The sequence below is a fragment of the Petaurus breviceps genome, unplaced genomic scaffold (assembly GCF_028583685.1).
Source record: "Petaurus breviceps papuanus isolate PSGF00001 unplaced genomic scaffold, PetGlider_PUasm1.0 37, whole genome shotgun sequence".
Lineage (NCBI taxonomy): Eukaryota > Metazoa > Chordata > Mammalia > Diprotodontia > Petauridae > Petaurus > Petaurus breviceps.
This window is the reverse complement of record NW_027186296.1, coordinates 100,361,897-100,374,825: the sequence shown is the minus strand read 5'-3', so window position 1 is coordinate 100,374,825 and position 12,929 is coordinate 100,361,897. Positions and strand designations below refer to the sequence as shown.

The window sequence follows — 12,929 nt, the reverse complement described above, 5'->3', positions numbered from 1 at the left end:
TGTGTGTGTGTGTGTGTGTGTGTGTGTGTGTGTGTGTGTGTGTGTGTTAAGTGTCTGAGGCCGGAACTGAACTCGGGTCCTCCTGACTCTAGGTTGGTGCTTTACTCACTGTGCCACCTAGCCACCCTGAAATAATCTCTTAAAGAAATGTAAGAAGGTAGCTCATTTAGATGCTCATCATTTGAGTTTCTACCTCCTAACTATCATATTCTCAAGGAACATAAATCCCTTTGGCTCTAAGGCATAATGGTATAGAGGAGGGAGCCCTGGATTCAGTCAGAGGAGCTGAGTTTGAATCCTACCCATTCTGCTTGCTACTGTGACAGGACCCTGGGCAGATCACTTGGCCTTTCTCAGCCTCCATTTTCTTATCTGTCAAATGAGGAAGCTAGATTAGAAGGTCCCTTCCAGCTATTATCCTCTGACTTATACCATTGTATTTTTGTGTTTGCTTTTAGCAATAACAGGGGAAGTTGGTGTCTTAAAAGTATATAATTTGTTAAAGCATTATTTGGGTTTTCCTGTGGGTAATGGAAACAAGCAAATTCTACCTCCACAAAGCTAAGAAAGCTGCTTTCAAAGTTGTATAATATCCTTAAGTAATTTTCTTATATTTCTCAAGAGTGAAGAGCTTGGCTATTTGACATTACAATGATGTGGGATCACGGCAGAGGGGATAACTATGCAGGAATGAGTCTGACCAGACTTGATGGGCTCTGAGGTCCTTTCCATCATTCAGACTCTGTAAGTCTGTCACTGAGAAATGCCTCAAATCAAGCAGAGTAATACAATAACAACCCTGATACCCTATAGGTGCCTTGCACATTATACAGGTTTTACAAAGCACTTGCACATGTATTATTTCATTTGAACCTCACCACAACTCTGTGAAATACACATAGAAGGTACCATCCCTTTGTTTAACAGTTGAGGATACTGAGGCCCAGAGGTGTTAAGTATCACAATGTCAGAGCTAGGAAGAAAACCCAGGTCTTTCCAGTAACTCCTCCATGCTGCCTCTTGCCCCACCCCCAACCCCACCTGAAACTTAACCATCCCAAGCGGAAAATTTATACAGGCCTGGCAGTAAGGGGTTAAAAATATTCATTTCAGATCTTCCCCATATGAGCAATAAAATTATAAATAAAAGAAAAAGATTATATACCTGTGAAGGTGGATCAGACAGAGGAGACCGTTTTGGAGACTTTTTCACCCTAAATGTATCACTGGAAACAAAATTTAAAATGTAAACACAACAAACAGAGGCACAGAGAACCCGTTGTGTCACGATACAAAGCGGGCTACAACCGCCATTCCTGCTAGCCCATACTGCTCCATACTCCCATGTGCACCACACCAGCATTACTGAAATACATCCCTCCTGAAAATAAATTGTGTTTTTAGTAACTACTCCTAATTTGTTCCCAAGGAAAAGCAACATAAAGCTGCATCAATAACAAATGGATGCCATTTTGGAGAAGGGATCCAGAAAGTGAAGATGATGTAGGCTAGACTTGGGTCATACTTGCAAAAAGCCAATGCTTTAGCCAATTAACATGGTTGTCTCATAAAAGAACATCAGACCAAGGGAAGGGAGAATCGATGGGCTTGCCTTACTTTTAAAACATTCTACCTTTAGTGGATGAGCCATTAGGGACTTCTCAAGTGTTACCTTGCTTGACTTCACCACGTACCTATGAAGCAGGTATTCTGTATTCTTTTTATAGTTGTCTGGCTGGGGGTAGAGCTCACAACCAGATTGCCAGAGAGCAGCCGCATCTGGTCACAAAACTGGAAGTGAGGGCTAACAGGTGTTTATAAAGAATATTTAGAGCATCTCCTTATCTGAAGAACTTTTTCATTCTATCTCTCTACCTATCTATCCATCCACATATACACATATATGCATATGCAGAAATGTATGTACATCTTTATGTATATTTATATATGCAATCTCATTTCTCTCAGAGGGGATAAGTGAGAAGCCAGCTCGTGAGAGGCAATTTTCTGTGTGAGCATTGAAAATTGGTAAACACTACAAATCGGACTTGATTTATTATTTTATTGACTGTCTTGACTTAATAAAGTAACAGAGAAAATGTTAATGATGCAGATGAAACCTAAAAGTGTGTCACACTTACACTTATTGATTTATTCTTTTGGCGAGCTAGCTGTTAAGCATTTATCAGCACACTGCTGACCTTGACAAAAGGTAGCAAAATGAACTAGATGATCTCTCAAGATCTCATACAGATCTACCAACTACAATGGGGTAGTTTTAGACTCCACACTTCCTATGGATTCAATTCACTAAGAATCTAGAAGTGTGCAAGGCACCCAGTCTCCAAACACCTGCCATAGGACAGGCACCATGTAAGCTTGGGAGGAGGGAGAGCCCAAAATTACATCTCTCAGGGTATTAGTAGATGAATACAGACAAGAAAAGAGTTTGGGAAGTAGAGAATAATATATTAATATACAATAGCTTGGGTAAATACATCAGGTCATTTTTAAGCAAGCAGAGTTTTCACATTCTGTGACACAGCCTTAAGAAACATTACATATACACCTGAGGGTTGGGCTGTGATTACACAAGGGAAGTGACTGCTATATTCATCCTAATCCCTTTTTAACTCATCCCCCCCTTTCCTTAAGTGTGACTTCTGGCAATCCAGTTCTTCACTTTCTTTCAACCATAATATTCCAACAATGGCATTGTTATATTAAAAATAAAACAAAATAGCAACAGCACTTTCCCTGAGAGCAGCCAAAAGAAAGGTCTGCATATATATTTTTTCACACATATAAATATATATATATATTATATGCTTATTTATATTTTAAAAATGTTTCTGAAGGGTTAGCAGAAGTCCCTTTAGCAGAAGAGAACCAGATGAAGCAAGTATCCTCCCCCAGGGTTTTGCATGGGGGTTTCCAGGTACTTGCTTAAGATCATGCTGGTTTTCATTATTTAGGAAGGGAAGGAAGAGAAGCTACCTCCCTCTTCTCCACACCTGAGCTGTTCAATAGAGCTCTGTAGGCCAGGGCATAGCAGCAACAGCTTAGAGGCAGTCAGCTCTGCTTTTATCAAAGCCTAGCATGACCATATATGGATGCCAAGGAAGCATTCCAACTGACAGCCTGTCAGTGTCTTCAAAGACAAGGAGGGGAATGTGTGAAGGGCTGTGGATTGCTCTAACATCCGTGCACACCATATTTAAAAAGAAAGAAAGAAAGAAAAAAAGTTTTCTGGCCTGAGGGCTCAGCACCTTCTGGATCTGTGAATTTCGTTATCAGTTTGAAATTACTAAAACATTTCAGCTCTGTCCATTAGCAAGAACAAGCTCTACCCAAGGGCTGGCTGTGAACGCAAATCTATGGATTCAAATCTTGGTGGACAGTTGTAAATTGAGCCACGGTGTTATCCAAAGCAATCTTCCACCCATCCAATTGATGATGAAAGGGAAAAAATGCAAAGAAAAAAATAAGAGAGCAGGTTCTCATGATAACATCAAAAATGGGGAGAAAAAAAGTTTCACTCCCAAAAAGCAGGCAAGCAATTTCAAATAAGAAAATGACAAATGAGAAAAATGGTTTCCACTAATATGAAGCCCCATGCCCCATAATTCCCCATCATGCCACAGAAACATGTATGGAACAGCCATGAATTGGAGAGCAAAGAAGCCAGAAACAAATGGGGATGAGAGATGGGGTTTAAGAAGGGAAGCCCTTTTTAGCATAAGAATCTGATTCCATTAAGTTTACTTACAACAGAGAACATACAGACATCACATCTTCTACCATCCTAAGACAAAAAAGACAAAGAAAAAGAGAGACAGACAGAAGGAACTGACAAAATAGATAAATCTGCAGACAACTGGTTATTAATGTTAGGAAAAAAATCACCATCCACTGTAGAGACCACTGGAAAAGTTACAAACATTCAAGATTGTGGGAGGAGGGAGGATCTCTGGGAAGGTCTTGATTTAAGCCTTCTGGTGTTTCTTTGCACATCTTTAGGGCATTTCCCAAGCCATAGAGAGTGTGTGTGCACACAGGAAATGATACCTGGGAGGCAGGAGTGTGAGACTGCTTAGAATAGTTGCATCTTGCTTTAGCATGCTTTTTTTTTTTTTTTTGCCTTTTGTGGTAGCTCCAATCCCTGGCACATAGCAGATGCTTAATAATTCATGTTGGCTTGACTTGTTGACTTGGCAACACATGCCCACAAGCTCTCAAGGAGATCAATAAAGGGACTAGGAATAATAAGATGATGCAGAAATAGGTTTTCTTTTAGCTTATGTCCGTTTCATTGATCCCTTCCCCTTCCTTCTCCTCACCAAAAGAAGAGGATTGCTGGCAAGCATTTTAGATGACAGGAATGTGCCTTCCTTCCATTTGAAGCTTGGGACACAATGATTCCTGCCAGTGATTCTGACTAATTCTCTAAAAAAAAAAAAAGGTGTGTTTGGGTAAACAGAGATAGGAAACATCATAACCTGTTTCCCAACTTGTCTGATCCTTCTCTCCTGCTAAAGGTGATCTCAAGGCTGTCTCCTCTTAAATATAAATACAGTCCTGAGTCGCTTTGCAATGTTAAATCCTGGGAATGGTTCAGACCGCAAGCTGAGCAGACCACCTGTTCTCTATTTAAGGCTAAGTGGGCAGATAGAGGCCAGCAGCTGTCCTTTGTTCTGGGGCTGCCCAGTGTGATGACTGGACACAAAGGAATTGTGAAATCTTCAAAGGTTCCAGGCACGAAACCCCACTGGAGGGAGAGTGCAAGGCATCTAAGCAGATAACAGCATTAGATGTACATTCAATACCTTTACTAAGGTGCCAGCTGGCCTCTGAATCTGGATACATGTTACAGGAGCTACCCACGAATTCCTCTTAGAGGAGTGATTGGGACTGACCCTGTGATTGCAAGGATGGAGGGAACTCAAAAGATCATAGACATAATGATAGAGAGGACCTTAGAGGTCTTTAAGTACAACCCCCTCATTTTACAGGTGAGGAAACTGAGATACAAACAAGTGACTTTCCTGAGGTCACACTGTTAGGCAGTGAGGTGGCACAGAAGAGGGTCAGGAAGATCTCGACTCAGTCACTTTGCAAGTGGGTGTAATGGGAATGTAAATTTTCAAGATCTTCCCTGCCCCTAGGCTAAAGTGCACCTAGAGCCTGGGGTGGGAGGCTTGTTTTTCAGTAGAAAAGCCCTGATGTAGCTTTGTTTTGGGGCTCACTTTGAGAAGTGTTCTGTGATTTGATATGGATTCTGGGAAGCCGTTGTCCAGAGGCCCCCGGCTTTGAAAAACCCAGATGTTGAAACCCAGATGTTGATTTGATATGGATGTAATGGTTGGACAGTTTGGAAATCTGTCTACTTGATCTGTTTCTGTCCTGATAATTCTGTGTATTCTGAAGTTCAGGGTGCTGACCTCTTTCCCCTGAACTAGGTAAACAATACATATTTGACTGATTAAAGTAAGCTTGTTAACCCATTTTGAGTTGCTTTCCTTTATCAAAGCAGATCCAAGAACCTGTGGTGGCAGTAACCCTGAGGACACTTGGGGTGCTTGCTGCTGCAGTGGGCAAATCACTTAACCTAGATCTGCCTTAGTTTCCTCATCTATAAACTAGGGGTAATAACTCCTACCCCCCAGGACTGTTGTGAGGATAAAATTAGGTAATATGTATAAAAATACTTGGCAAACCCTAAAGCACTATATGTAAATTCTAGCTAGTTAAGTAGCTGTAGTAGTGGTAGTACTAGTACTAGTAGTAGTAGTACTAGTACTAGTAGTAGTAGTAGAAGTAGTACTAGAAATAACAGTGGTGATGGCAGTATCACCACCACCACCACTACCACTACCACTACTACTACTACTATCTGAGGTAGGATCTGAACCCAAGTTTTCCTGACTCCCAATCTATTCACTACGCAATAAGTAATGTCTACCAATGCAGGACTGCTCCTTCTCTATAATTCATAGGGTTGCCTAGAGAGCTCATCACATTCAACATAAATCTAAATTTAAAAGTATATCACCTCTAATAGTTATTTTTAATGGGCTGACAGAGTTTGGCCAAGATTGTTCCTTCCTTCAGAGTTTTATTTGTTCCATTTAGACAACTGGGGTTTTGAACCTTTGATTGCAAAGGAAGGGAGGAAGGTGCTGAGGTGCTGATCCTAGAAGTTCAAAGGGAAATGATGAATTTTTTTTTCCTTCTGAAACCAGAGAGAGTGAATTAAGTTCAAGTTGGGTCTGTAACAGAGATGGTTCCTTGGTTTCTCCTCAGATAAGAATCACTGCAAAAAATCATTACTAGCATTTTACAGATAATGAATATATCTGGGCATCCTGGTCACTAAGCCATTCCAGGAAACAAATTTATACATGGAATGGCCAAGAAGGTGCGTAGATGAAGATGAGAAAGTTCTTCCCCTGTTTTATTTCCTAAATTGTTTTGTTTCTAAAGGATTCAGTGTTTATCCTATATAAAGACATCACCCATCATATGCGTGAGGCTAAGGACTTTAGCCAAAAATGAATGAAATCTTAAAAACACTAACTTATTGAGACAAAAGCTCAAGGAATCCAACCTCTAAAGGAATCTCTTGATGGTAGTTCTTAGATGTGCATCCTTTACATGATGGAGAAAATGCCATGACAACTGCTGCAAAAAATAGGACAAGATATTCTACCTGTCCAATGTCATTTCATGACTGATGATCAGGCCAAAAGCCTTCATAAATGTATCCAGGCACCAAGATGAGAATCACTCTAATATCCGCTACCCGTTCCAAAATCCTGATCCAACTCTACCCTTGAACTTACGTCTTTAGCGGCGTCTTCTTTTTCTTTGCAGGCTTGTTTAGGTTGTCTCCTTCCACTCCATTGGCGTCAACAGCATTGGCTGGGATCTCAAAAGAAGCTGGGGACTTAGAAGGTGAGCTAGAGATCTTAGAAGATGTCTTAAAAGGGTCAACAGAGTCATCACAGAGGTCCGCATCAAAGTTGTATGTCTGTTGGGGCAGTTTGGGAGACTCTTGTATTTTCGTAGTGGAAGAAAAGGGGTTAAAGTTGGGATCATCCCATTTATCTATATCAAAGGTATAGGAGCCTTTGGAGATAGGGATTTCATTAGGGTCAACAGGGGACTTAGTGGGTGAGGCAGGAGCATTATCCAGTTTTTCCACCGTCTTTTTAGTCTTTGGCCTCCTTAGTGGCATCTTGGCAACTGGCTTTTTACCTATCTTTTTGGGAGGAGGGGGGTTTTCCAGTTGGTCGTCCCAACTTCCTTTATCTTCAGAATAGTCAAACTCCAGCCTTACAGAGAGCCCTTTGGCTGGGGAGTTCTCCTGCCCTCCAGTGTCAGATGGGGTCACGTCCACGGCCTCTGGGGCTGTGGCCAGAGGCAGTGTCTTTTTCCCAATGGGGGGTGAGTTCTGCACTTTGCTGTTGCCTGTGTTGGGTGGAATATCCCCTTCGGCACTATCAGGGTCCAGGGGATAGGTTGCTTTGGATGCAGCAGTAGTGTCCAGTGGGCTCTCCTCTGACAGCTCTGGTCCTGAACCTTCTATATTACTCAATTCAGTTTTTGTTTCAGATGCTGGGTTTTCCTCACTAATAACAGGACTTTCTTCCACTGGGTCTTGCTGTGTTTCTTTTACCAGTGGTGTTTCTGTGGGCTTTTTGGTGGTCTGTTTCTTTTTTAAGGAAGGGGGCCTGGGTTTTTTAGTTCTCTTAAGGGTACTAGAAGCACTGGTTGTACCTGTGCTGTAGGCATCAGCTGCTACTGCCCCTGCCTCGTTATTCTCCACAGAGGCACCACCTGCACCATCAAAGTCACTTGCCTGCAAACTGAGAGATCGGGATAAGGAAGATCGGGAGACTGGGACAGAGTCTGTCGATTTTCTCCGGACATTCACTTTGGAGTCCCGATTCTTGGCATCTGAGGAGCTGGGTTCCAAGGTCTGTAAAGTATCTACCACCTCAATGTTGTCAAAGTCCAAGTTGTATGTCCCACTGCTGGCTATTGGTTTGTCTTCATCAAAGACGGTAGAGAAAGAATGCGATGGAGGACGGAAAGGGCTTCCTTCCACTGATTCACTATGCGGCACATCTGTGATGGAAACGGTCTCAGAACACAGCCCTGTGGGAACAGAAACAAACAGGTCACACTCAAGGAGATGTTCAGCATTGACTTCTCCTTTCCCTCAGCCAGAATTGTAAGTTTTCAGAACTAGTAAGGAAATTTCAAAGCAACAACATCAGCTAAAAAGGGGGTACAGCTCTTTTTCAGGGGCTCACTGGATGACCACTAGGTTGGGCTCCAAGATTTTGAGAATCCATTTTTCCAAGTTAATAAATAAACAATTTCAAGCAAGTTCTAAAGAGAGGAAATAATGAATTGCCTACAAGAAACTACTGAATGTGTGTCCAGAAATCTGAAAAAGTATAAGTCCCTAGCTCAGATATTCCATAGCTGGATACCTAGTCATAAGAGGGAAGAGACTATAAGCTTGGGGTTTCCACATTAAAAACTGGATCAAGTAACTTCTAAATGGTAATCTAGAGCTCAAGGAGTCCTTACAGGCTTCTTTCTATCTGTAGGCATGTGTATCTCTCTTTGAAATCGGGGGTTCTTAATGTACCTACAATTAGCCCCAGTAACATGTAATGCGGATTATTTTTTTTAATTGGGGCATGATGACCTCCATTTTAGTGTCTGCCCCAAACTACTGATATATTACAATGAACTTAATTTTTAATGGGAGAATCTTATTCACTAATAAGATTCACTTGTTCACTATCACATAGCTTAAAAGAAATTGAAAAACAAAATCTCGTCCTCTAAAATATAACTTTACATAAAAATGACTTTTTCTAGTCTCCCTATAATATAGACAATGGTCCTGTCTTCCAATAGCACCATGTTAAAGTGTTTTCCCCATTCTAAAAATCCAATTTATATAAGTACTAACCTTAGAGAAATTGCTAATTTTCCTCTTTTGGGGAAAGATACAAGTTTGAAATTAACACCAAAAAAAATTTATAGAATTACTGTTCTTTGCCACTGCATACCCATTTGGGGTAGAAGTAATATTGTATACTAAAAGAGGAAACCTCTCTATTTTTCCATATTGTCTCAGAAAATTCTCCTAATCTAGGCCCTTCAAAGAATGATTTAATAGGAGGGCCACAAGGTAGGCATGGAAAAGAAGGGAAGCAAGGAAACAGGCTATGGAAATAATAGACCAAGGATTAACATGCTTTTGCTCTATCATGAAATATTAGCAAAGCTGTATTCTTTTATACATACACATAAGATAACATGAAGCTATAATGGTCCTCCAACCATATGGCCTAACTTCTCTTGGGAGCAAAGATAACCACAAATTGTACTTACTATCAGTGAAAACTCCCACAATTAAAAATATCTGTTCTCTGCAGATGGAAAATCTCATGGAAGAATCATTATTAATCCAATATCCAGTATGACAGGTTAGAAATGAAGTTTAGCAAATTCCAAATGTAACATGATGGCTGCTAAACAGTAAAAATAATTATCATTCCATTAGGACCCCAGCCCCTGTAGCCAATTCTAACTGTCCACATTTGGATCCAGCAGATTTGAATTGGCCAAGGTTAGCTTGAAGTTAGCTGAAGTAGAGTTAGGATGGTCCTTGAATGCATCCAACCCTACACTGTCACACATAGGTGACAAACTTTGCCAGATTTCAGCCATGCAAACTGAGAAAAGGTGGATTTTTTTTTAAACCTCTTACAAATTTCTCAGTATTGGTGCTGGTCAAGAATACCACACCACCTCCCAAAGGTAAATATGTAGATGTATAGTCACAAAATAAAACAGAAGAAAGGAGAAGATGCTCACAGGAGAGTCAATAATGCAAGCTGGAGTGTACCTTTGGCTGTATCAACACAACATGAGGAAAAATTGTCGATTCAGACAGTTCAGTAATAAAAAATGGACCCCCCCAAATGAAGCTAGTGGTTTAGTTTTGCATATATCAGTCTATTGGCTGTTTACATGACTCCTACCCAAAAGAAATAGTTTGTGGACATAACATGAACCCAACTTACACCTGACTACCTGAAACAACTGGGGAACAAGCCCACAGAAATGCATAGTGATGCCTATGGAATGGTTGGTTAGATGGTGAATCTTGGATGCATTATTTTTCCCTCTGTTTCCTTTAAAACTTTTGAAAAATAAAATAGCCTTTTCTTCTAAAAAATACATTAAACATTTCTTTGTAAAGAATATGCTGAACATAATGTACCCTTTTCTAAATGTCTCACAATCATTATTATAAATAGTGATACTTGTATTTGCCTGTAACAGCAATGCCTTCAGGGGCTACTGAAAACTCAATTTGTCTTGATAACAGACCACTCTGCTGGTCTAGCGGATATTTCTTTTGTCCCTGTCAACGCAGTTATTCATTTATAGAAGTCATTTCTTACCCTGTTCACTGGGTCTGCTGCTCACTTCCTTATTCCATGCTACCTGGTACCACCGTTGGTCCAATCACCCAGGAAGCTTTAAGTTATCTCTGACTCTTGTCTTGAGATGAGATTTATCTTTTCTACCTATTGAATAAGCAGCCTTCCTCCCGTGTGTCACTCTTCTCTCTTGTCTATTGTTTTCTCTATTTATTTTCTCCTTGTCTTGCTATGTGTATCATGCTTTTCAGCACCTACAGATATTGCTGACCAATGAAAGTCCTTTCGTTGTGATCAATGATTCCAGTGTTCATCTTTGGTTAATTTCAGCTATTTCTGTCACTAATTGGAACAGTCATTCTTCTAAGTTTGTTATAGCTGTTCTGGGTCACTAAGGTTTAAACAAGAAAAAATGACCACTAAATAAATGAAGTGTTACTGACTGCCCCGCATAGCATGATGCTGACTGGATACATAAACATTAAAGAAAGTCAGAATGAGGAAAAGGTCATGCCAGGAAGAGGGTTAGTCTACAGCTGACCTCTGAAAATCTGATTCCATGGTCCAGTTTTGTTAGGAGAAGCATAAAAATCACCCTTACATTAGAAGAAGTAGAAAATCTAATCACGGAAAACTTTTATCTCCAGATAGTGTTTTTTTTCATTCAATGTTACTCTTCTGAGATGTATACTATACCTAGATTTATCAAGAAGAGCTTTGAGAGCTAAGAATCTATTTCGTATTACAAAGATAGTTGCCTTATGTTGTACAAAAATAACTTGTTCTAGATTATAGGAATTCTTAGAGGGAGAGTTATTAGCTTCCTGTTAGCCTTTCCAACGCCTCCTCTTTTGTTTTGGGGCTCAGCTCAAGTTAACACCTCCTCCAAAAAACCTTTACTAATCCTGACTCTTTCTCCATCCTTAGAATGTGAGCTCCATGTTTGGTTGTGGTTTTTGCTTTTGTTTCTATCTCAGATAGTGCCTGGCACATGGAAAGCATTTAATCAATGCTTATGGACTAACAGACTCTGCTCATCTCTTCAAATGTTACTAGAGAATTTCCTCTGGAATTCTGTTTTGATCCCTTCAAATCCTAATTTGTACTATGTTTATCTCTGTGTAGCTCACACCCCTCACTTCCTTCCAGAAGGGTAGAAGCTCCTTGAGGACAGGGACTATGACATGTTTTATCTCAGTATCCCTAGTGCCTAGAACAGTGTCTTTCTACAGTAAGCAAGGAATAAATGCTTGTTGTTGAATTTGAATTTTGTTGCTGTTGTTCTGTGGTTTCAGTTGAGTCTGACTCTTTGAGACTATGTGGGGTTTTCTTGACAAAGATAATGAAGTGGTTAGACATTTCCTTCTCCAGCTTATTTTATAGATAAGGAAATGAAGCAAACAGTGACTTGCCCAGGGTCACAGCTAGAAAGTGTCTGAGGCTGGATTTGAATTCACAAAGATGAGTCTTCCTGACTCCAGGCTTGAAATACTATGAGCTACCCAGCTATCCCTAGCTAATTTTGAATAATCAAGGTGAATCCTCATTTATATTATTAAAGTATTTTGAAAATATGCTTAAATTCACCTTAGTTACTGATTTCCCTTATAACTTTAGTTTCTTCAGGGATATGGAAAGGAATATTAATGAATTCAAACTTTAGCATCTTCTTCCTCCCTCTCCCAATTCTAAATACAACCCTGCATCACTGAATCAATCAACTGACCAGTTACAAAATATTAAGCATCTACTCTATGTACCTACAGAGAAATACAAAAGTATTATGACCCAGTTCTTGCCCTCCTAGACTTTATAATCTAATTAGGGGCAGGGACAAATTATGCATTTGAAAGGATTAGAGAAATATTGAATGCTAAACTGTGTGCTGCTGATTAAGAGTGAACTAGAATTTTTAAAAGGGAGACTTAAAAGTGGAATTAGTTAATTTTAGAAGAGATATGAGAAGACAGTCAAACCAACAATGTGGGAATGGAGCTGTGAATTAGTCTAATCATTTGGGAAAACAATTTATAATTATGTGAGAAAATTCACTAAATTTTTCATACCTTTTGACCCAGACATCCCACTACTTGGAAAATATCCCAACGAGGTCAATGACAGAAAGAAACAAAAGCCCTATGTATAACAAAACACTCATTTGCTCTGACATAAAGAAGAAAAAAACCCATCTGGAAACACAGAGGCTACATCGATCAAGGAATGGCTAAACAAATTGTAATATGTGATGTAATGGAACATTACTGTGCCATAAAACTGATGAATATTAGTAATTCTGAAAAACATGGGAAAATTTATACCAAGCAATTCAGAGAAAACAGAATGAAGAAGATAAAATATACAGTGATTACAATAATGTAAAGAAAACACTAAAAGGCAAGGGAACTCAGATTAATTGCAATGAACTCTGTGGGTTCCAGAGGGCAAAGGATGAAA

The 12,929-nt window shown here is 39.8% G+C and overlaps 1 protein-coding gene across 15 annotated transcripts in view; it reads right to left on the bottom strand.

The window, feature by feature from the left end:
• The window catches only part of TACC2 (transforming acidic coiled-coil containing protein 2), a 308,555-nt gene that overhangs the window by 49,085 nt on the left and 246,541 nt on the right, over positions 1–12,929 (bottom strand). For 10 of the 15 annotated variants that reach the window (XM_069099132.1, XM_069099136.1, XM_069099131.1 and 7 more), the window contains 3 exons: positions 6,843–8,160; positions 3,770–3,805; positions 1,166–1,226 (listed from right to left, as the gene is read on the bottom strand). In XM_069099132.1, coding sequence (XP_068955233.1) covers positions 1,166–1,226; positions 3,770–3,805; positions 6,843–8,160 — 1,415 coding nt within the window. The remainder of the gene's footprint in view (positions 1–1,165; positions 1,227–3,769; positions 3,806–6,842; positions 8,161–12,929) is intronic. The other 5 variants (XM_069099133.1, XM_069099141.1, XM_069099143.1 and 2 more) reach the window with 2 other exon arrangements.